This window comes from Lissotriton helveticus, chromosome 1_2, assembly GCF_964261635.1.
Source record: "Lissotriton helveticus chromosome 1_2, aLisHel1.1, whole genome shotgun sequence".
NCBI classification, from domain to species: domain Eukaryota; kingdom Metazoa; phylum Chordata; class Amphibia; order Caudata; family Salamandridae; genus Lissotriton; species Lissotriton helveticus.
This window is the reverse complement of record NC_136058.1, coordinates 184,196,930-184,220,772: the sequence shown is the minus strand read 5'-3', so window position 1 is coordinate 184,220,772 and position 23,843 is coordinate 184,196,930. Positions and strand designations below refer to the sequence as shown.

The 23,843-nt window shown below is 46.5% G+C and overlaps 1 protein-coding gene across 2 annotated transcripts in view; it reads right to left on the bottom strand.

Annotated features, from left to right (window-relative positions):
- Window positions 1-23,843, bottom strand: part of EPS15 (epidermal growth factor receptor pathway substrate 15) — an 883,486-nt gene that overhangs the window by 128,699 nt on the left and 730,944 nt on the right. For both annotated transcript variants that reach the window (XM_078670831.1, XM_078670841.1), the window contains 2 exons: window positions 17,972-18,111; window positions 15,592-15,661 (listed from right to left, as the gene is read on the bottom strand). In XM_078670831.1, coding sequence (XP_078526957.1) covers window positions 15,592-15,661; window positions 17,972-18,111 — 210 coding nt within the window. The remainder of the gene's footprint in view (window positions 1-15,591; window positions 15,662-17,971; window positions 18,112-23,843) is intronic.

The window sequence follows — 23,843 nt, the reverse complement described above, 5'->3', positions numbered from 1 at the left end:
CACTGAGGCAAAACCTGAGCAACGGAATCCTAAACTGTGTGGGAGTAATGGCCCAACAAGCAGGCGGTGTTAACCGACCGCAACCCTAAGCTGGCTGAGGAGAACAACCTCTTTCCAAATTAATTCCAGTCTTTTAGAGTCCTTATCCGGCGGAGCCGTGGAGAAGGCACTCTGGGACATCGAGGCCTGAATGAACAGACTCTCAGGCATAGGGTGAGTTGTCAGTAAGGCGGGATCACCAGGCGCCGGGCGATGACACCTGGCGACGTTTTTATCCACCGGCCGCAACCAGGTGCCCAAGAGGACTTTGGTAAGGGCCTCATTGAAAGGGAGCAGCGGGTCCGACGATGCAGATGCCGTCTGGAGTACCTCTGCAAGGATGTTGGTCTTGAGGGCCACTACAGGGAGGTCGAGATTGAGAGACTCCGCAGCCCGACAGAGCACCACGGTGTAGGAAGCACCCTCCACCATAGTAGGCGGGGAGAGGCAAACCCGGGGTCAGAAGAAACATCGAGTTCACCCACGTCTTCCAGGTCATCCACCCAATCCTGCTCGGAGTCACATTGTTGGGCAAGGGGGTCCTCAGACCCGTCCTAATCGTCGTCCGCCTCTGGCATAGAGGGGGCCCGGTCGCGGCAGCAGAGCCGGAGAAGGGACAAACGGCGCCATAAATGGCACCGGCCGGGGTGGAGCCGCATTCCAATTCGGATCCCAGACCAGAACAAAATGGTCCAGGAACCGGGGCAGGGGTGGAATTAACCGCACCCAGTGCGGCGCCGGGGGTGGAGCCGAGGGTGGTGCCGGGCCCGAGCCGGCAGCGCTGCACCTTGTCACGCCAGGGCCGAAGTCAACGGCGCAGGATCCTGTGGCACCGATGGCGGAGCCGCCAGGCCAACAGGATCTGGACACGGGACCGTGGGGCCCGAAGGCATGCCGGCGGGAGCCCCGGGCCTAAAAAGGCGGTCCATAGAAGCAAGAAACTCTTCCATCTGTTCGGGAGTCGCCGACGGACCCGGGTATAGCGGGTAGGCCGCGGTACTCCCCGGTTCCAGAAGAACCGTAGGGGCTGAGCCCCTGTCCCCCTCGTCTGCCTCCAGGGAGCGACGAGGGGACTTCAGAGAGCGAACACGCTTCTTCGACTTCTTTTTATGGCATCGCTTACCGGAATCTGAAGGCGAAGACTTGGAGCCCGAGGAGCGATGGCTCCTGTCCCGTGAGCGGTCTCGGGAACGGCCCCTAGACCTGGAGCAGCGATGAGAGGAATGCCGGACCTCCAGCAACTTCAGGCGCCGCTCCCGCAAAGCCTTCGAGGCCATGGCTCGACAGTCTCGGGAATCATGATCGGTCTCCAGGCAGTAGAGGCACACATTGTGGGGTTCCGCCTCCGACATGTTACGGCAGCACGACCCACAAGACTTAAAGCCGGGCATCCCTACGTGCACCAGGAGAAAAAAGGGGAGGCAAAAATGCTCAAAAGAGTAGTCAAAAAGTGACTGAGGTACATGCTCAATCCGGATCTGCGCTTTCAGGCGCGGACAATGAAAGAACTGACGTCAGCGCGCATGGGTGGCGCCTAAGTACCCACTGTGACGCCATCTCGGTGCTGACGAAGCCAGTGACTGACGCAGAGCCACAGGACGCCACCTACTGACGCGCAGGGGTACTGCTACGCAAAACTTTCCGGATCCAGTCTGACGCCTGGGAATATTCTAAGGTAAGGAATCTATCACGAACGTGTCTCTTACAGATCTTCTCTTATTTTATCGAATCCATATTGTTCTTGAAAATATTCTACATCCCTTAAATGAGCAGGAGGTGGCCCAGTAAATACGTATATTTCTCCATATACTGATCCTTATCGTCCTCATCATCTTGACACTTTAAAAATATATATTTATATATATATTTATTGAGTTTAACAAAAAACAAGAAAATAGGAGGGGAGGGAAACAGGGGGACCTACAGAGGTGTCAAATGTCAATGTGAAAGCATCAGCATATGCATCATCAATAACACAAAATACATTTTGTTCAATAAAGGACATGCCCACATATACAGAGAAAAATCAGACTGTACCAGTAACATTGAAGATGAAAATAGAGAGAAATGAAGCGGGCCCTGAGATACAGATTATGGAGAAGGATATTCCATAGTAATGTTATTACATCATAAAGAGAAGGTCAGCATTAGACACACTGGAAGGGTGCATGGGGTACAAGTGTAGCAATAAACGTGTGTGCTTGCTTGTGCATATGCACCCAAGAGAGCTCAACTGAAGTACAACGCAATCACTCTGTCACCTCAGGATGAAGCAATGATTTTATTTTTTGTGCAGTATTATATAGCGCAAACGAGACCTGAAGATATCAGAGCGCTTTACATGACCAGCAGTTACGTTACACATTCATTTTTTAGGCACGGGGAGATTAAGTGATCTGCCCAGAATCACAGATTGTTGAGCATCCCTGCTGAGACTCGAACCCAGTTTCCCAGGTCCGAGGTCGACCGCCTAGCCACATACTCTACCAATGAATATCATCTTGACACTTGATGTGTAGTTGAGTTGGGCTATGAGCTACTCCAAATGGTCCCTTGTCAACTGATTCCTCAGAGTCTAGTAAGAGCCTAGGTGGAAAAGGGGACAACTTACCTTGTTACGTGTCTTCCAGCAAAATTGGTACCAGAATGCCCATTTCTGAAATAGAAGTAGCTTTTGAAAGTATTTTTGATGAATCTGTCATCGATGTCATCCGCAGTTATTTTGTCATTACCGGACTGTCAACAGTCTTGCCGTTGTTGATGGCGACAATCCATGTGTCAACAGTCGGGCCATCGACACTGTCACCGTGGACATAGTAGTCGACGAGGTCATCAATGTAGTAACAGCCGTTGTTGTTGTCGTCAACGTATAGCTCGGTACGATTGCCGGTGTAGTAATCGACAACAGTAATTTTATTTTCAAGTTTTCCTTATGTTTTATCTTCACAGATGGTGTTGAAGGTTCTGAATGAGTCTTGTGGTGACTAGACTCTTTGGGCTTATGTTGCTCTAGATTTTCCAAAGACTAGAATTGAGTTCTGGGCGATGACACTTGAGAATGTCGGGTCACCCCCTGCATATCTTCTGTGACCCTTTTTAGACTTCTTTGAAACTTCTCACCGGATGAAGGAATGTCCTTAGTCTTCGACTACTGGGGCAATAGATGCCAAGCTTCCCAGTTTCTGAGGGTCTTGGTAAGGAAAATGCAACAAATCTTGCACTCCTTGGGTTTATGGTCGATACACTTCTTGTGGGGATCTTTCAACTATAACTTTATTTCCCCACAGGATCCACGAGGTCTGAAAAGGCTTTTTTAGGATTAGCTGATGTTGTTCTTGTCAGATAATACTCACCCAGAGAGGAAAAGGATGAGCTAAAGAGTAGTAAAGAACAAATGCCGGCAAAAGTTAGGCAATAATATCTCTCTTGAGGAAAAAAACTGGGCAGAGCCAAGAGAGATGCCCTTTACACCAGACTGTTAAGAAATATGAGATTTGGTGGCCCTTGAGGAGAGAGAGGTGTTGGCTGAGCTCTGCTCTATTTGGCTGAAGTTTGGTTCTTTTCTAATGAGGTGTATAGGCTACCAATGTGACTTATTTAATTTCCTTAAGTATAAGTTTAACTTTCTGCTGCTTTTTTTTATTATAATACTGTGAGACTCCCAGCACGACAACTGGGATGATTCAAGCATGTGAATCTGTGAAAGAGCCAATACTGGAGAAGCTACTGTATTTAAAAATTAAATGTTCAGATTAATTCCAAAATGATTCTACTCTACTTAACAGAAAACGTTCTATCTAGCGGATAGATTTTACTAAGTTTACTAAAGTGTGTTTCGCTTCTAAGGTACTACACCAATTTACAAGTTTAAGACATCTTAGTAACTTTACATTATTACACCAGTAAACTCCTTTATACTGTTTAGTTATCAGGCTGTGTGGGTTATTTAAATAGATAAACCAATAGCAATAGTGAAAAACATTTCTCAGTGAGATTTTAAAAAAAGAAATACATAACAAATTTAGTATAGTTTGGAAATTGCATTGTTTAACAGTTCTTATAAAGTAAATATGCTGTCTCTTCCTTTGAGAGGGAGAGGTTTGGGGAGGAGAGCAAGACAAACCGAAGCAAGGAGGGAAAGAGGCATAAAGCGAGAGAAAATACTGGCTATGCCAACCTCAGTATTTCTAACGTTTAAATGATAAATCTAACCAAGAAGCAGAAGATTACCAAAAGTGTTAGTCACTGATAGGTGGAGATGAGCAACACCCAAATGAGTAATCCATACAACCCCCAAATGAGTAATCCATACAACCCCCCTATCAATAAAGGTAACCCTAAATTGTAGTGTTTTAAAGACATCTTTAGTAGTGGGACCGGCCCCTTTTAAACAGTGTAGAGAACATTTGCAAATGCTCATTACAATCGCCCTTATTAATCAAACCGCCGAGTAGAGAATGACAAATCATAACTCAAGATGGCCATCACAATCCTAAACAGTATACTGCAGTAGAGTAAAAAAAGAGCAGAGAGCAGTAAATAGTCAAAATCAGCAGAAAAAGATGTGCAGGATCAGTTATTTTTAAAATACACGATTCACATATTAACACCCTTAATCTGAAATGAAAGACAACGCACTAGCTCACAAAATAAGAGTAGCTGCATGGGCAATACCAATAAAACTTACGTCCAGCAGCACATAACAGGATAAGCACATCATGTATTGTGTCTAAAATGGCAATGTATCTGCTGAGCCTAAAGAACAAGTTACTTACCTTCGGTAATGCTTTTTCTGGTGGATACAGTATCTGCCTGTGGATTCCTCCCCCATCAGTTCCACCCTTTTTTCCGTGCCCTCGAGGCACATGGACGGACCGACAACAGTATATATACACACAGTGTGAAAGCGTGGAGGGAGGTCCAAGTTGCCGCCCTGCAAATGTCCACCACAGGAACACCCCTAGACAAGGCAGATGTAGATGACTTTGCCCTAGTAGAATGAGCTCTCAAACCTTCTGGAGGTTCCTTACCGGCTAGGGAGTAGCATATCTTGATACACAAGACAATCCATCTAGACAGCCTGCGCTTGTGCACCGCTCTGCCTTACCTGCAGCCAACGAAACCCACGAAGAGTTGGTCATCAATTCGGAACTCCCTGGTTCTGTCAAGGTAGAAGCTCACCACCCTCTTAGGGTCCAGACGGTGAAGTCTCTCCTCCTCCTTGGAAGGGTGAGGGGAGGATAGAAGGTAGGTAGGGTAATGGACTGCCCCAGATGGTTACCACCTTAGGCAGAAAAGCAGTCCTGGTCCTGAGTACCATTCTTTCAGCATGAATAGTCAAGAACGGGGGGTTTGAACTTAGAGCTTGAAGCTCACTTACCCTCCTTGCCGAGGTAATCGAAATCAGAAAGACCATTTTAAATGATAAAAACCTCAAGGGACACCTGTGCAAGGGCTCGAAGGGTGAACCCATTAAGAAAGTAAGGACAAGATTCAAGTCCCATTGAGGCACAATAAAAGGAGTGGGAGGAAATGTATTCATAAGATCCTTTAAGAACCTTAAAACAATAGGTGACTTGAATAAGGACGGCTGGTCCGGCAGGCAAAGGAATGCAGACAAGGCCGAAAGATAACCTTTCACTGCCACTACAGCAAATCCTTGCTGAGACAAAGAGTGCAAACTGAAGAATATCGGACAAACGAGCCTTCAAGGGGTCAATGAACTTCTCTCCACACCATGAGACAAACTTGCACCACCTATAAGAATAGATAGACTTGGTGGAGTGCCGCCTGGCTGATAAAATATCATCGACCACGTCAGGTGGGAGAGAAAAAGAAATCAGGTTGCCCCGTTCAATATCCAGGCATGAAGGTGTAAGCTCTGGAGGTGGGGGTGTAGAACCTGCCCCTGCGACTGCGAGAGGAGGTCTGCCCTGAACGGGAGACGGAGCGGAGAGCACGAGGAGAGGTGGAGAAGATCTGTATACCACATCCTTCATGGCCAATCCGGGTCGATCAATATGACTTGGTCCCGGTCTTGGCGAATCTTCCTCAGAACCCGAGGAATCAAGGGTATGGGAGGAAACGCGTAAAGGAGTTGTGAGTCCCAACTCAACTGAAATGCGTCCCCCAAAACTCCTTGCATCAGATACTGGAGACTGCAGAATGACGGGCAGTGAGCATTCTCGTGAGTAGCAAACAGGTCCACCCGAGGAGTTCCCCACTTCCAGAAGACGTGACTAACCACCTCCAGATAAAGCCTCCACTCGTGATCGGTTGAGAACTGCTGACAGACTGTCTGCACATACGTTCAGAACTCCGGCCAGATGATTTGCTTTCAGACAAATCTGATGGTCCTGAACCCAGGACCAGAGACGCAGAGCCTCTCTGCAGAGACAATGCGACCCCACTCCTCCCCGTTTGTTGGACCGACTGACCGCAAAGGGAAGGGAGGAAGGCCTTGAGCACCAAACGTATCGCCCGTAACTCCAGAAGGTTGATGTGAAACAACCTTTCCTCTGGAGACCAAAGACCCTTGATCTCCAGATCCCCCAGATGAACACCCCACCCTAGGGTGGAAGCATCCGTTATCACTGTGGCCACCGATGGAGGCAGATGAAAGGGCATTCCTTTGAACAGATTGCCTTCCACGCTCCACCAAGATAGATCCGCCGGAGGAGCTACGCTACGATCCAAGATGGCTGCTTAAGCTCCCGGCTCCGTCGACCTCTGCCGGCAGCTCGCATATCCTGTCATTTATCCTTTACCTACGCCAGACTCCCGTGTGTATGCAGCTCGCCTGATACCGGTGGTGCAATCCCGGACTCCCTAACATACTGGGTGGTGGAGTTATGTCGTGTTCCATTTTCGGCCTACTCCAGGGCTGAAGCCGGGACCTCGATTTCTAGCCCATCCGGGCTGGAATTGATCAACAGCGGCTGTGAAACCAGTGTTTCGTCCGGTCTTCCGTACTCTGATCTTTTTCTGCATCTCCGATCTGCAATCCAGTTACCGGCTGGCACTGAGGACTCGGTCTCGTGACACAGGGTGTGCATCGTGCGCCGCGGTCGGGGGCCGCTCGCCCGGAGACCCTGCTGGGGACGGCGGTGTTGAAGGGGGGGCCCCCGCGGTCGGAGAAGGTGCCGTGATCACCAGCTGAGGGAGCGCCTGCTGTTGCCATCGGCTTCGTGTGTGCCTAGAGCCTCGGAAGTGAGTCTGGGGCTCGAGTCCTGCTTCGTCTCTTTGGGGGGGGGGGGGGGGGGGGGGAGATGGAGAGGACAGATGGCGCACCATCGTTGAGGTCCGTGATGGCCGCCATTGGGGCGCTCCACTCCCAATTCACAGTCACGTATGACCGAGTGTCAGAAACGCTGGGAAATATCTGCTTGCGACCGGACGATGATGCTGCGACACACGATCAGCATTCTGTGGTTCCAGTGGAAGATTTGGCCTACTGTTCTGAGGTTCCCGCGCGGCAGCCTGCCTCAGCTCACGTCGATGATTTTGGCCTCGTGAATGTTGCACCTCAGACCGTAGTTAGCTTTCCCGGTATGACTCCTGCTCGGCGAAACATCGTTGCCGAAGGTTTTGATCGCCACGAACAGCTCTTTAGTGACCGTCGGAGAGGTCTGCTTATCTCCTTCATTTTTCCCCGTTGGTCCTGTGGATGCCGCCATCTTGTATCCTGTCCTCGGTCCGATTCAGCTGCCTCGAACTGCTATGGACATTTCGATTACCACATGAATACTGTGGCTTGGGTGGCATGGGTATTCATAAAGAATCGCACTGGTCAGGGCTGATTTCATCTTGTATCCTGCCTTAGATCAGATGCCTCTGCTTTGTACTATCTGGGACGCTTCGCCTTCTGCGAGATTGCTGGCTTTGGCGACGTAGATTATCGTGAAGAACCGAACTGTCATGGTTGTCTTTGACTTTTGGGGTTAGCTACGCTTTGTGATCTATGCCGGGATTGTACTGTGTATCTCACTGGGAGTCGGGTGGTTTTGGTTGAGGTCCTCCCCATATTGGTGCTTAATACTTGCTTTTAATAATGGACAATATGTTTTGGGGAGGTCGCTAATGGCGGGGGTGTGAGAAGTTGGCCTGATGTGCAGTGCTCACTATTCTAGTGATCACTATATATCAGTCCAAACAACCCTTATTGATGATTGGTTGTAAGTCAACCTTATAGACCAGCTATCCTAGTAGCATGGATACGAGCAGTCTAAGGCTAAGACTCTAGAGGGCGTGTTAAGCCAGCTGTTTTACGATCACATTACCCCTTGAACACCCAGTGAAAGGACACCACACAAGTTGTTATGAAAATAAACAGTGTATTTATTTATAACAAGACTACCCTGGCTCTTTATGAGACAGGGAGCTAAGCACACAACAAAACTCTTACGAAAATACTTAAGTTAGCACGTTATACACAAATGCCCGAGGGGCACGAAAAACCATATACTCTAAAAGTGGAATGCGAATTACTAGCAGGTAAGTAACAGTTCTAATAGGCTTTGGAATCGCTAGGACTGGACTAGGGAATCGTTAGATTACTACTAGGAGGCCCAGGGGACTCGGGTGCAGAGTGTGCACTCTCACGCGGGATGCGGGACAAAGTCTATGGAAGCTAGAATTCACAAAGTTAGTGTTCACGGGCGAACCCGACCTGGTAGGGAGAAAACGACAGTGGATCCTGACCCTTGGATAGTGAGGCTATGCTGGGACACCGAAGTGCCGAAGTTACCTAGCCCAGGGGCTGCAGCTGCATAGGTCTGAAAAGACGTCGGGGATCTCGTTGCCGGACCAGGAGCCTGGAAGGAAGAAGTTGCTGGCAGGCGACCAGTGAAGAAAAGTTAGATGGATCCAAGCCTGGATCAAGGAAGAAGAAAACCTGAAAGCAGAGGGGACCAAGTTCTTGAATCACTAGCCAGTGATTAAGTGGGCACCAGGATGGCACCGGGCGAAGTCACCGCAGTCAGGTGAGTGGGCGCTGCTGGGCTCTGCAGTCTCTCGGACCAGGAGGCGTTGTCGGCGACCAGGATGGAGGTGCGAGCTGTCCCACGAAGGTTCTTGCTGTCGACGTCGCTGGACCCAGGATTGGGCAACAAGTCTTGGCAAATGCAAGGCCCACGCGGTGGACCTAAAATGGCGTCTTGGGCGGACCAGGAGGGTCCAGGGTATTTCTCCGATGGAGGGAAGCAAGGGCCAGTCTGGAGCAACCAGACCAGCAGCAGAAATGTCGTCGGGCGTCGTCAGGAAGGCCACAAGCCAGCGGGCTAGTAGCCAAACAACGCGGTGAGCAGTAAAAAGCAGAAGGGCCCCACGCAGATCGTGGAGATGCTGGGGGGCTGCTCTTCGGTGCTGGAGCTGCTCAGGGTGGGGGCTTCTCGGACCCCAAAGCACTCACCAGGAATTCACTCGGCGGGCTTGTTGTTCAGAAGTCGTACAGTCTTGAAGATGGCCGGTCCCTCGAGGTCTCGTCACACCCACGAATCTCAGCGTGACTGATGATGTAGGTAGAGGTCAGAGGTGCCAGGGAAGCCGGTTCTCATCGAGCTGGGCAGTCGGATTCCGGAGGAAGGACTTGCAGCAGACCGCAGTGTTCTGTAGATGGTGCCTGCGGATGCAGGGTGACTACTCCTTAGTCACAAGGGAGAAATCTTAGGAAGAAGTCTTGAGTTCCTTTCGTGGAAAGTAGTTTCAGGATTCAAAGATGATCTGATTTGGAAGGGGGCCAGTCTCTACCTTTATCTGGGAAAAGGGGGCTGGCACGCGACTAAGTCCTGCCCTTATGGGTGGGACCAGGAGGGGGGTGGTTACACCCACTTCCTTGGCGGGCTTTTCCCCAGGCCAGGGGCTGGAGTGCCCCTGGAACTGGTTCCAGCCAGCCTATGCACAGTGAGCACCGGGGTGCCACGTGCAGTCACCTTCCTCTAAAGCCCTGCCTACCTACAATACACAAAACCCTGTCTGGGACGGTGCTGGCACCGCCCCTGGCAGGAAACCCTTTGTCCTTATCTCCTGCTCTGGGAGGACTCCCAGCAGCAGGAGGGCAGACTTGTGTCTCAGTGGCAGCATCCATTTTGTGGATGCTAAGGCTCTGTCTGACTTTTAACCGGGTTATAGGTTACATGCATGTCGTGTCCCTCTAGAAGGGTGGAATGCTAACCCCGTCGCCAGAATTGGCGAGGGGTTAGTATTCCAATTCGTATGACACCTTACTCGACATGTTTTGATAAAGCGATACCAGAGTTGGCATTTAACCGCGAGGATTATAATGCACTTAAGAGTATATGGTATGCGATATCATGGAAACGGCTAAGGGATGGGTCCAGACAGCCGCAGACAGGCTCAGCTCATGCCAGAGCACCATCTCACACGATTCCAAGCACTCTGCCTTCAGGATTGTTAAGGCCTGCCATAGGAGTGACTGATAGGAGATCTGTGTGTCCATTTTAGGGTTAGATATAGGTATACTATATCTAAAGCAAAGGGTGAGTACACCACCTTGCCCCAGCTGTCGTGCAGCCAGTTGTGTCAGTTTTAGTTAGTCAATCCAGGGGTGGCACAATACATGCTTCAGCCCCTGGGAGACTTCTGGGTGCACCTCAGCCCTGGGTACAGGGACTTGGAGAGGGCCCAGTGCCAATTCAGTACCTGAGTACAATTTGGATAGAGAGAACAGCTAGGCTGTGGGTCTGATTAGCAGGCCCACAGCCAGGGAAAGTCGTAAACCAGTGCAGCAAAAAGCAAAAATCTGGGTGATCATAGGATTGCAGACCCTACTCTCCTACAGGGGGGTATAGGTGGCCGGGAGTATGTTTGTTCTTCTCCTCCTCCGCTTTCTTTATTTCCCTTCTTTGGGGTGTTCCGGGGCGACAGGCACGCTGTTAGTGGGGTAGGCCGTAGCCATTACAGGGGTGCAGGGTGGCGGGTGTTGGGGGGGTTTGTTATTTTAGTTTGTTTTGTTCTATGGTCCCCTTTCTTTCTTTCCTCTTTCTTTGGGTAGGGTTTTTCCTCCCTTACAGTAGGGTTGGCTGTCTCTCCTTATCTTTTTTCTTTCTCTGTTTGGCGTCTATACTTGCCTATACCTTACTGTCTCCGGAGGGTGGGTTTTCAGGAGGTTGTGCTCGCTAATCGCTTGCTATTACATTGTCTTTTATTCCTCGTCAGCCTCGGCGGGCAAAGTGTGCCCAAGGTTCATATTGCTCATCACCTGGACTTGTTTGCACTGCGGGGTACCTCCCCCCCATCTCTTCTTAACTTCATGTTATGGTGTGATGCCACCGATAGTACAGCCACTTCTGCTTCTTTATAACTTTAAAATTAAACCTTTGATATCCTTCTGCGTTGAGGCATATACAATCACATGCTGTATCTGTATTGTCGATATTATTTGGTCGTATAAACGTGCATGACTCCTGATCGGATTCCTGTGTTTGCGGCCGGCCTCTGTGGTTGTAGGCCTGCGCTTGTCATACTTTGATTAACTCAATAAAGGTTTAAAAAAAAAAAAAAACATAGATCCGCCGCAGCTTCTCTGGAGATACTCACAGACTCCCTGAGATCTCCGTTGTGCTGATACCACTGCCTGCGGAGACACCACTGGAGTGCCCTCATATGCCAGCGTGCATGGTTGACCAACAGAATACAGGAAGCCATCAGACCGAGCAGCCGAAGGACCTTCAGGACTGGAGGACTGGAACGACCGCTCCATTGTAAAATAAAGGAATAATTTCCTGTATGTCGAGAATCCTTTGTGGAGGAGGGAATGCCCGACACACAGTAGTATCCAGTACCGCACCGCACATTTATTGAGAAACCCAACCTGTACAACAACTGAGTTGTAATTTGCAGATGATGGAGCACCTTCTCTGGCGACTCTGCTTTGATCAGCCAGTTGTCCAGATAAGGGAATACTGGTATCCCCGACCTTCTGAGATGGGCTGCCACCACCGCCATCACCTTGGTTAAGACTCAAGGTGCAGTAGTAAGACCAGACGGAAGAACTGCAAATTGGTTATGTTGCGATCCTACCGTAAAATGGAGATACTTCCTGTGCGACTTCAGGATTGGAATGTGGAAATACGCATCCTTTAAGTCGATTGACACCATCCAGTCCTCTTGCTGCAGCGCTTGAAGAACCTGCGCAAGCCTGCCATCCTTCTTGGGTATCAAGAAATACCGGGAGTAGCATCCCTGACCCCTTTCCTGCTCCGGAACCACCTCTATCGCACCTTTTCTCAGTAACGCAAGGACTTCCTCCTGCAGGAGAAGTAGGTGGTCCTCCGTGCAAAATCCTTGACAAGGAGGGTAATTTGGGGGAAATTCCCGAAAGGGAAGAGCATACCCATTCTCTACAAGATTGAGAACCCAAATGTCTGATGTGACCGATTCCCAATCTTGCAGAAAATGAGTAAGCCGACCCCCACAGGACCAACATGATCCAGAATAGTGGTTCTAGGGCTGCTTTGCTGTGGTAGGAGGAGGGTGGGAAGAGGAAGAGGAGGCTTGACGACCTAGAGCACGGCCCCTGTTTCTGCCCCTGTAGGATTTGTACAGGGAATTCTGCTGCTGCTGTGGCTGTCTGTATGAGCAAAAGGAAGACCTTCCGAATCCTCGGACTCTCTTATTCAAAGAACCTCTGGTTTACAGATCTAGAGACCTAGCAGTCGCCTTACTCTCCTTGAACCTTTCCAAGGCAGCGTCTGCCTTCTTGCCAAACAGACCTGAACCATCAAAAGGGAGATCTATCAAAGTCGCCTGCACATCAGGAGAAAACTCAGATATCTTCAGCCAAGCAGCCCTCCTGGTGGCAACAGAGGATCCCATGACCTTTGCCACAGAGTCAGCCGTATCCAAACCGCTCTAGATTACCTGGCGAGCGGCAGCCTGCATATCTGCTAGAACCTCACTGAAGTTCGGCCTGTCCTCTTCAGGTATCTGTGGTACCAACTGCTTCGCGGAGTCCATAAGTGCGTGAATATAACGCCCCAGAAGGCATTTCGCATTCGTAGATTTTAAGGCCTTGCGGGCCGATGAGAAAACTTTTTTTGCGGATTGGTCCAATCTCTTTGACTCCCTATCGCTTGGTACTTGAGGGAAGGCTCCAGTAGACTTCTTGGAGCAGGCTGCCTGAACTACCAGACTCTCTGGAGACGGATGTGATGATAAAAAGTTTGGATCCCCAGGAGCAACCCTATACCTTCTTGCTACAGTCTTTGGCACCGCAGGAGATGAAAAGGGCTTACGCCACACCTTCATTACCGGTTCAGTAATAGCTTCATTAAATCGCAGCATTGGCTCCACAACCGAAGAGGGAGAATGAAAGAGCTCCGTTAAAATATTTGACAAACTGTGCACTAGGCAAATTCAAATCCAAGAGCTCAGCTGCTTTTCTATTGACCGTGTGGTACGGTACACCACCCTTTGATGGGATATCAGGAGACGCAGAAAGCTCCCTCTCCGGAGATAACTCCAGGCCACTTGCCTCTTTAAGCTCAGCAAACAAGTCCTCAGACTCCAGCAGTTCTCCCTCCTCCATCTCCTCTGCTCGATACCTTTGCTCCTCCAATAGCCTTTGAGCCTCCCGCCTAGACCTCATCCACGGGATCGGCGTCAATGGAGCCACAACAGACTCCGACGGAGCCGGAGGAACAGCCTGGAACGTATGAGGTCGAGTCGGAATCGGAGCAGGTGAAGATGGTATCGGCGTCGATGACCTCAGAGCCGAGAAATCCCAGGACGGCGCCACCGGCAGAAAAGGCATAAACGGCGCCTGTGCATAAGTCTGCAGAACACCCAGATTGTAGGCCATTGGACCCATGGGACCGGATGGTGCTCCAGAGGGGTATATGGCTCTTGAAAAGACCCCGTACATTGCATTTAAATAATGCGTCGGGTCTTGACCCGGACCTGAAAAGGGTTGGTATGGCCCCAGACACTGCTCCTGTTGTGGTACAATCTGAGTCTGGCCAACTGGACCAGAGGGAGGATCCATCTCCATCGGAGTCGAAGACTCTTCATTCAGTGGAGCCTCCTCCCAAGATGGAGTGCGTCGGCGTCAGGGAAGGATTCGGAGCCGGCAAATGCTCCGGAGAAGCCACAGGAGAAGGCTCACCTTCCGACTCCGTATTCGATGCAATAGGCGAAGGAGAGACATAGTCCTTCTGATGTCGATGTTTTGGAGTTTTCGACTACGGATCCGACTCTCTTCCAGAGTGACGCCGCGACCCATGCTTCTTCTTTTTTGCTTCTTAGATCGAGAAGCATGCTCCGAAGACGACCTCGAAGCCGATCCCGACTTCGAGCGGGACCTCGAACGCCTCCTACTTCTCTTCTCCTTCAATTTCACTACGAGCAGCTTCGTATCTCTCTCTCGCAGTGCCTTCGAGTTCATTTTATTACAGCTGGAGCATCCTTGGACGTCGTGGTCCGATGACAGGCACTAATCGCAGTCCTCGCGCGGAGCCGTTATCGACATTAACTTTCCACACGCCCCACAGGGCTTGAACCCAGATTTCCTCGACGACATATCAACAGGAAACAAGATTTAACACGAAACAAGTAACAAAGTAATCAAACGAGCTACTGAGGATCCCAAGAAAAACCGTTAGCGTCGACAACGCAGAAAAAAGGGAATTGATGTCATCATGTCGATGGGATCCTATTATGGATTCAGTGACATCAGCGGAGCTGCGCGCGATGCCGTGCTTCTGTGGCGTCGTCGGCGTGAGGAGCTACGAAAGAATTTCCGAATGTTGCAGACGCAGGGGATATTCACAAGGTGAGGAATCAACTGGCAGATGTATCCATCAGAATGGTGCAGCACATGCTCTACAAGTCCACCCACAACTAGACAGCTGAGCAGATAAGACAATTACTTTCCTTATAAGGATGCATTTTTTATTTTATTTTTTATTAGAAACTGAGAATCCATTAATTGTCTCCCAAAGAAACATGGTGGATAAAGGTCAATGGTGGAAACATTCCTATTTGAGAACAAGCCCTTCATGCTGTCACCTTCTACGCCCGCTATGGAACAGTGCTCCCTTCCTTTATGGGTAGGTCTGAATTATATAAATACAGTAGATACAAAGAACATGACAAAACAGAACACTACAACTCGAAAAACAGTTATAACTCCACATTAAATCCACAAGTACATGAAGTCTTCATGTGCATTTAAGGTTGTAAACATGCAAGACACGGGACAAAGTTTCAGTTTCTGGAAACTCAAAATGTTGTCATTTGAAATGCACCTTGCTTCTTAATTCGAATAACCTAAAAAAAATAACTTTTATTCATGCCTACCAAGTAAGAACTCCACTAACAGGTAAAATAATATACAAAACAAATATAAAAAGGAACTGATGTATTTTAAGCATGTAGCGAAGGTTTGGGGTGAGATAGCTTGGCTGTGTGCCAGTCCCTTCACACTTGGACAAGCACCCATACTGGTGTTTTATGAGCCTGTGTTTGCCTACCGACTTGCACAGCAGTTGAAAAGCTTTGGTGTAAGTGCATAAACACACAGATTGACATCTATACCTGTTTCGTTCGCGGCAGCAACAACAGTTCCTCCTGGAGCAAAAGGGTCATTGATCTTCAACTTTTCTTTCTATGAAATAAGTAGCAATGCAAACACGAATAAATGGAGCATGTGTGAACAAAAACCAATCATAAAATAATTGTGAATCAATTATAGGTATTATCATTAGCAGATCGAAAGTGTTACACAACAGGTAATGCTTAAATATATTAAGTAAAAGTATCATGCTATACATAAGTAATGAATGAAAGGTTCTCTGTTGCCTTGTCGTACCTCTGTCGGTTTCATATGAAAATAGACTGTAAGAAGTTGAGTTCAAAACTCCCCCCTTTACAGAACACTACATCACAATGCATTAACTGTCCACACCCCAGCTACCTCTCCCGTCACGTGTTGACTTTATGCTGGTCTTTGATGTAGCAACAGTGCTCTGTTGACTTTTGGCCTAGTGTTGCGCTACAGGAATACGATATACATACAAAACATTTTGTTTTAAAAATAGATTCCAAAATAAAGACTATTTAAATGTTGATATGCTTTAAAGATATCCCTGCAGTAATTACTTTTTAAATCCCAGCCAAATTCACTTCCCATATAGTCTAGGACTTGTTTAATTTATTTTTGAAACTTTAGTTCTGACTTATTTGGGGATAAAAGATCAGACAAGTTCATGTTTTTGCAAAAACACTTTTTTCACATGCAACCAACCGTGTCAACATAAATAAATAGCTAGAACTGGTGTAGTGAATTCAGTTGAATAATTTTTACGTCTTTAGTGATAGCGGGGGCAGACGACTGGTCATTCCTAAGGTCACAACATACACACCAAATGAGAAAACCAGTGCACCCTCCCCAAAATTTCACTGATCATGTAAAAAAAGAATACAAGAGAATAAGTATGTCTGAGCTGGATGTCGCAGCAGTTTATTACTCTAAGCACACGCATTATTCTGCTGCTCCAACATATACTACTGATTTAGCGTCAAAATCATTTACTTGCCTCAAAACGAGTTTTTTAAATATAATTAACCCATAAACAAAATGTGTGCTGTCAAATGAATTTTCAGAAAGTTGAAAAAGAAGATGCACTTCTTCAGTCTTCACCTCCTCTTTGGAGCTTCCTCTGGGGACTGCAGACTATGGGGACACAAAACAAAAGGTCGGCAGTAGGGAGGCCCTATCTCATTTTGCCCCATTAAAAAAAGAGTGATAGAAAACAATACCACACTTTTCCAAGTAAAAGAAGGGACATGATATGCGGTTTGTGAAATGTTCTGGCTGTGGAAGACCAAACTCCACAGGGTGGCGAGTCTACTGAATTGGAAAAGCTTATATGGAAGAGCTCAGAGAGCGACAACAGGCAACAACACTCAAAGTCCTTATCATGTTGTCCTGGGAGAAAGTGGCACCTAGTACAAAAGGTGAGAAGAGCACTAGAGAAGTGGTCAATGGCTCCATTGACCAGAAGACAGAGAAACAGACACGACTGCAAAACAACTGAGTTTGTCTTTTACCTTTGCATGTTCATATGTATCAAACAAAAGAAAGGACTTGCCTGAAGATTTTATTAATGAGGAACCTGTGTAATACATTACTTGTTTGATAAAATTATTCTTGTTGATTTAATATTTTAATATGCATTGGTTTTATTCAATAAATGAACAAAGAAATGCATAGTATTAGACTAGCAGAGATAAAGAGTGGATTGTGGTTAAACGATTTCTAAGGAGTACCACTTTGCAAGAGAGCTGGGCAGTCTAATTGTGAAGAAAAACCCCTAGGATCCTGACGAGTCAAGCAAACTGGATGTACAAAATGTGTTAAGAGTTACTGGCTTCTTATCTAGCAACTGGTTAGGGGAAATTGAAAAAGGATCCACCTTAGGAGCATCAGCTCTAGAATTGATAACACTAGAATAATAGGTCCTTATAGAATCTCATAAGCATTTTCTTTAAAGGCTGATGCCATTAACTTGAGGGCATGATATTGTTGTAAGGTAAAATGAAGGTGCCTGCAATGACTATAAAAAGCACAGAAAACACCACCAGCAGCACACTTTGCGACGAAAGTTTATAAAACTGTTATAATCCTAATCCTTTGTTGCATGTGAATGCTTGCACCTCTATTTAAGTGGTGGCATTGTTTTCTATGATTTAAAGGGGCCCTTCGTTGAAAAGTAAAAAGTTTGTCCTCTTTTCCAATCTAACACCATAAACAATCGCAAACAAGGATTCTGGGATATCCCTTTGATGAGGTCTTTCAAATTATTATGACTTCACATTACAGATTGCTCTTTAAGAGTAGGCAAACAGTAATCAAATACACTTTAATGGACATACACATTTATTTAATCAGTTCGCAAAGAAGTGATATACTTACTGAAGAGATGGTACTGTTTGGTATCTGTATACTGAAAGGGTCAGTTGCCACAGTAATAAATGGATCAGCTGTGGTTTCCTTGAAAAAACTGTCACCTCCAAAAGGGTCTGAACCCTTAAATGGGTCACCTCCAAATGGATCTTAGAAGATAAAACAAACAAATGTATACAAGTAAATGTTATTTCCTGCCGATACAGTTTGGTGTTGAATAATTAAACATAATGGGATGAAGCTTCCAGAAGACAAAACGTTTGTAGTACATCACATGTATAAGGAGTTTCTAAAACTAAATGCTTTAGTATTATTAACAATAAACAGACATTTTTATTAATGAAGGATCCTTCTGCATTTGATTTGTGCTACCATTTTAAAATGTATATGGAAAAACATAAATCAATGTACAAACTGGCTTGGTTGTTAGTGTTTCTTTTGTTTAACTGCATGTTTACTAAAAGCAGATTAAATGCCATACCTAGGCTTTCCTGTTTTCAATGTTCATTTTTTGTGGATTTCCGTGGCGTATTCTCAGTATTTTCGAAACTTTTTGAAAAAAGATTTTATCAGTGCCTATTCAACTGCCCAACAGTCAAAACAGACCAAAATTAATATGTTACCCTGTGAGATTCTGTTTGTGGCATGTACTGCTGTAAATTCACATGCTCTACATACTCCTGCCATCTAGTGTTCGGGTCAGACATCTGCAACTTATTTTTCTTTGAATAAGTCTTTGGAGTCATAAGGTATAGTTGGTATTCAGTACGGGGATCGACTCCACTGTTTAGATTGTTTTCGACAGAGCAAATGAGGATGAAGAAGGAGCATAGGACAGGAAGGTTCGATGACCATGCAAAAGAAAGAGAACATGCTTTTACAGCAACGAAAGGCTTTTGTGCAGGTGGGCAGGCGCATGTGAATCTACGGCCTTGCAAGCCACAAACAGATGCTTACAGTGTAAGTAACATATTCCATTCCTGGCATGAGTGGTGGAAGATACACATGCCCTGCACAGACTGTAGTAGTACCCCCGTAAGCAGTGGCTAGCCCGAGGATGTTGCAGAGTACTCAAAAAGAGTTCCTAGAACGGCTGGACCAAGCTTCGCTTCTTGGTGTGCCTAAGATATCAACACCTGCAAAAACAACAATTGATGGACAGAATGCAGAACAATGTCATACATTCACCCCAGTACAGAGATCTGGGCCTAAATCCATCGTTTTTTTGCACTCCACCCCACCCCAGGTCAAACATGGCCATATGCAAATCAGCCTTGACCCAGTGCCTCATGGGAACAGTCCAGCTCGAACTGCCAAGCCATGTCTTTCCTGGACCGGAATCAAGCATCCAAGGACCGGTTTCTGGCTATCAGCCGTCATCAGCCTGGATAGCTTGACTCCATATCAACACAGCAGTCTTGGAGTGGACCATGTAGCTGCCTAACATATGTCATCTATGGAAATATTGACCATGAAAGCCCTGGAGTCTCGCTTTTTGCGGGTGGGGTCTTACTTTTAGTTTTAGTGTAGCACGTTTGGATACATTTGACAATCTACCTGGCTATGCCCACTTTGGACTGAGCATGTCCATTATATGGTTTGGTGAAAGCAACAAAGACTTGCTGAGTCTTATGAGAAGGTCTGATCCTATCAACGTAGTACATGAGGACACGCTTGACCTCCAGGGTATAAAGGGCCCTCTCTGCCACAGAGCCTGGCTGTGGGGAAAAAACGGAAGTTCAATTGTCTGATTAGGATGGAAGGACGTTACTACCATTGGGAAGAATTTGGGTTGGACCTCAGGACAATCCCGTCAGTATGCACGTGGAAGAAAGACTATTCTGGGGTAAGAGATTGCAGTTCACTAATGCACCTTAAAGATGGGATAGCAACAAGGAAGGCAACCATTCAAGACAAGAACTATAATGGGCACAAGTTAAAACGTTCAAAAGGAGGGCTCATGCGCCTGGTAAGGACAAAATTAACCCCTTGGCCACGGCGGTAATTGGGGGGGGGGGGGGGGGGGGGGGGGGGGTTGAGTTGCCTTGTGTTGGGAGGCTGGATTTCCCAGTGGTTCTGAGTTAAAAGGCCCAGTGTGTTGAGAAGCTGCTTGTGAAGAGCTACCGAGATCTCTAGGAGGGCTGTGAACTTGGGTTGTCTGGCCCACATGGGAGGCAAATGGATGAGAGTGAGGGATGTTTTTTACCAGTGCTTCTGAACCATGTTTGGAAAGAGTTGGAGAGGTGGAAAAGCTTAGGCAAATATTCCTGACCAGTTCATCCACAGAGCATTGCACATGTACTGAGGCTGTGGTAACCTGAAATTGAAGCGTTAGCATTTCGTACTGTGAGTGGTGGCAAAGTCGTCGATTTTTGGAAACCCTTAATGACAGAAGTACAGGGGGTAGGACTTGTGGTTGGAGTTGCCACACGTGGAATTCCTGCTTTATCTTCCTAAGCAGATCTGCAAAATAGCTGTCCACCCCTGGGAAGTACTCTGCTAGGAGGTGTATCTTATGATGAAGTGCCCAAAACCAAATACTCATTGCAATGGAAAAATGCCTCTCGGACCATGTATTGGTTTATCTTATTGACTACGCAGCCCTAAGCTTTTTACCTTCGTATCTGTTCAATAGATGAACTGTCGTTATCTCAGTTCTATTCTTACCAGTGAGTCAGCATGCAAACATTTTTCAACATATTCAAAATAATTCATGCAGATTTTATATTTCATCAGTACGTATTTACTTAATAATTTTGTTTTTTCATTTTTCTGTTTTTTTTGTTCACACAAACTTGGTTTCTCAATTATACTGTTTTTTTTACAAATTGATAACTAGTTGTGAGACATTAAAACTGTGTACAGTGCATAATTGAGAAAAATGCAAAAACAACCTTTATAGACATTACATAAACAAACTTATTGTGAATCTAAACAGTCCTACTACTTTGATGTCATGTAACGGGATATTATAACCTATTTGCATGCTGACTCATTGGTTAGAATAGAACGGAGATAACCACAGTTCATCTATTGAACAGATACTAAGGTAAAAAGCTTACACCTGCGTTGTCAATAAGATAAACCAATTCACGGTCCGAGAGGCATTTTTCCATTGCAATGTCTAACTAATTCCAGCCTCTCGTTTCCTAAACAGAATCACTCCCCTTTCTTATGGAACACAACACCAAACGCTCTGCACCAGTGGTGACAGTTGCTCAGACTGTTTATTACAGTCTCACTCACAGACTCTCAAATGTGTTCTCTCACACTCATTCTCTCTGGACTCTGCCTGGCTTACAGGACAATTGGTGGATAAAGAAAATAAGGAAAGAGTTATTTCCACATTTTTCGAAAAACCAAATCCCTGGACCCAGTTTTATGGGACAGGGGAATCCTTCACCTAATTCTTATTAAATATTATCACATTGTAGGGGATGTCAACTCTGCCACCAGTGTAGCATCTTGTAGAACTTTAAATATTTTGGATTTCAGCATATTTATCAACATCCCTACATTCTTAAATAGCTGACCCTTTCAGGATGCTTAACACAGCTTTTCTGCATTTTTTGTCTGACTACATAAAGTGGTGCTGCTATTATTGTGTGGCGACTGATATCTGCCCAGTATCCCACGGCAAGCATCACACTTTAAGCCAACCCTAACTTTTCAATCGACAAAACATTGTATTCCAGGACTTGAAACCTTGCTTCTAATAGCGAAAGTACGGGCTCAAAAAACCTAGCAGTGAGACCAGAAGGTGAAAAAGCCAAGATTAGCTGAACTTATCACATATGACAATGGGACTCCTTGCAGCTATTTATTTTTGTTGTTACACTGCTTTGTGTCGTGCTTTTACCAGAATCTCATTCACAAGGGGACAGCACATTTTCATGGGTACCCGTCATTACACACTGCACTGAATGTTTAAACCTGGTATGTTTAGCAGTTGACCTGTTATCAATACGGACTTCTGAGCAAAAGGGCATAATGTATCGGAGGGTTTTGCCCACTGTCTCGAACGAAAAATGTGATGGTACATATTGCCTAACATTCCACAGTCTCAGCCATTTTACCAATCATTAGACACTGCTAAAAGATCAAATATGATGCAAATATTATCAAATTCTCTGCAGCGTACTAAATAATTAGATTAGGCCAGAAAACATGCTTCTAAACCATGCACCTTTAATCCAAGCACAGTACACTAAACGTGTAGAAACAAAAGGAAAGAAGCTACATTTTATTGACATCCGTAAACAACAAAATGCAAGCAGACTAATCTCTGACCAGTCTTTCAGCTGCTGCCTTGTATAACAAGCTCACATTGCATTGGCCACATCAACAAGAGATAGCAAATTACAAATTCCCTCTCGCTTTATTTTCTTTGATTAGCATTTTAATTTGTGGACATGCGCATGTTTATCAATGTTTATATATTAACATAGATCAGGGCCATTTCCCTTTGAGTGGGGATTTATCAGCAATTATAGATTTAAACCTAAAAGAGGCCGAAAAGGCCTTCAATACAGTACATTAGCCCTTTTAAATGCAGATACTCACAAAAAAGAACTTCGGGCCTAAATTTCTTACACTGATTATGGCTCTTTACCAGTGCAAGAGTCCAAGTTAACAGGACACTCTCCTAATCATTCCCCATCCAAAGGGGGACCTTGTCACCCCTACTTTTCGCTCCAGTCATTGAGGCTCTTGCCTGCTGGATTAGAGAGGACGCCCAGGTCTAAGGCTTCACCTGGTCCTGAATTCAGGAGGACAGGGTTGCTCTTTACGCGGACAATATGCCCCTCTATATGCAATCCTACTAGATGACATTGCTGTGCCTCATCGGCATGTTTGACATGTACAGAGATACAGCAGAGCTCCAGGTTGATTGGCAAAAACACAATAGATTCACCTGAGAGGTGTGCTCCCACTGACACTAGACTGCGGATTACATATAGTTCATTCAAATACTGTGGGATTCGTATTGCCCGCAAGCAGCCAGGTATCTCAATATCGCCCCAATCCTATCACACACCTGATCGGACCTCAATTCTTGGTCCTCTCTCCTCTGAATCTCCTAGGCAGGATGGCCCTTTATAGGATGCTTGCTCTCTCCAGATTTCTATACATCCTACAAAACCATTAATTTGGGTTCTGATCCACCTTCTTCCCTGTGGTCCAGTCCATGTCAACTAGGTTTTACTGGGCAGCCAAACCATCCCCATCGCCAAATGTACCACATCTCAATATGAAGGAGGTTTGGGGCACCTGACCTCCGTCTCTACTACTAGTCGGTGCACCTCATTCCTATCAACAACTGGCTATTTGGAGATCGTCAGAACTCCTCCTGGCGCCTGGAACTCCAAGTATTAGAACAGTGGGGCATACACAATCTCCTTAATGGGCACCGCTCACCAGCCACCCTACATTAGATTTCTAGACTTCCCTACCTGAGCTGGAGTGCGGCACAAACTCTTATTAAATGTCTGGGGAAAGCGACCAGTCAGACCTCCCACCCCACCCCCTCATGGGAATGAATGTTGCTGCGCCACGTGGCACAGCTGGAGCGTTTTAGAGGCTAGGACCAAACCGGGATCTCGACACTGGGGGAACTTTGGACAATGACCACAGTCTCCCTTGCACACCTTAAAAACGGGTTTCACTTGCACAACTCGCAATTCTTTACATACCTACAGGTTCACCATGCCCTAGAAACATATTAGGAAATACACTTGGAGATCTTGGAATTTAACACCCAGGAACTAAAACATAAGTTTTGTATCCAGGGATGCCATGGTATCTACAGACTATACAAACCCTTCCTACTCAACGAGCCACACCATTTGATTAAACTTAGAGCTGACTGCTTAGCAGATTT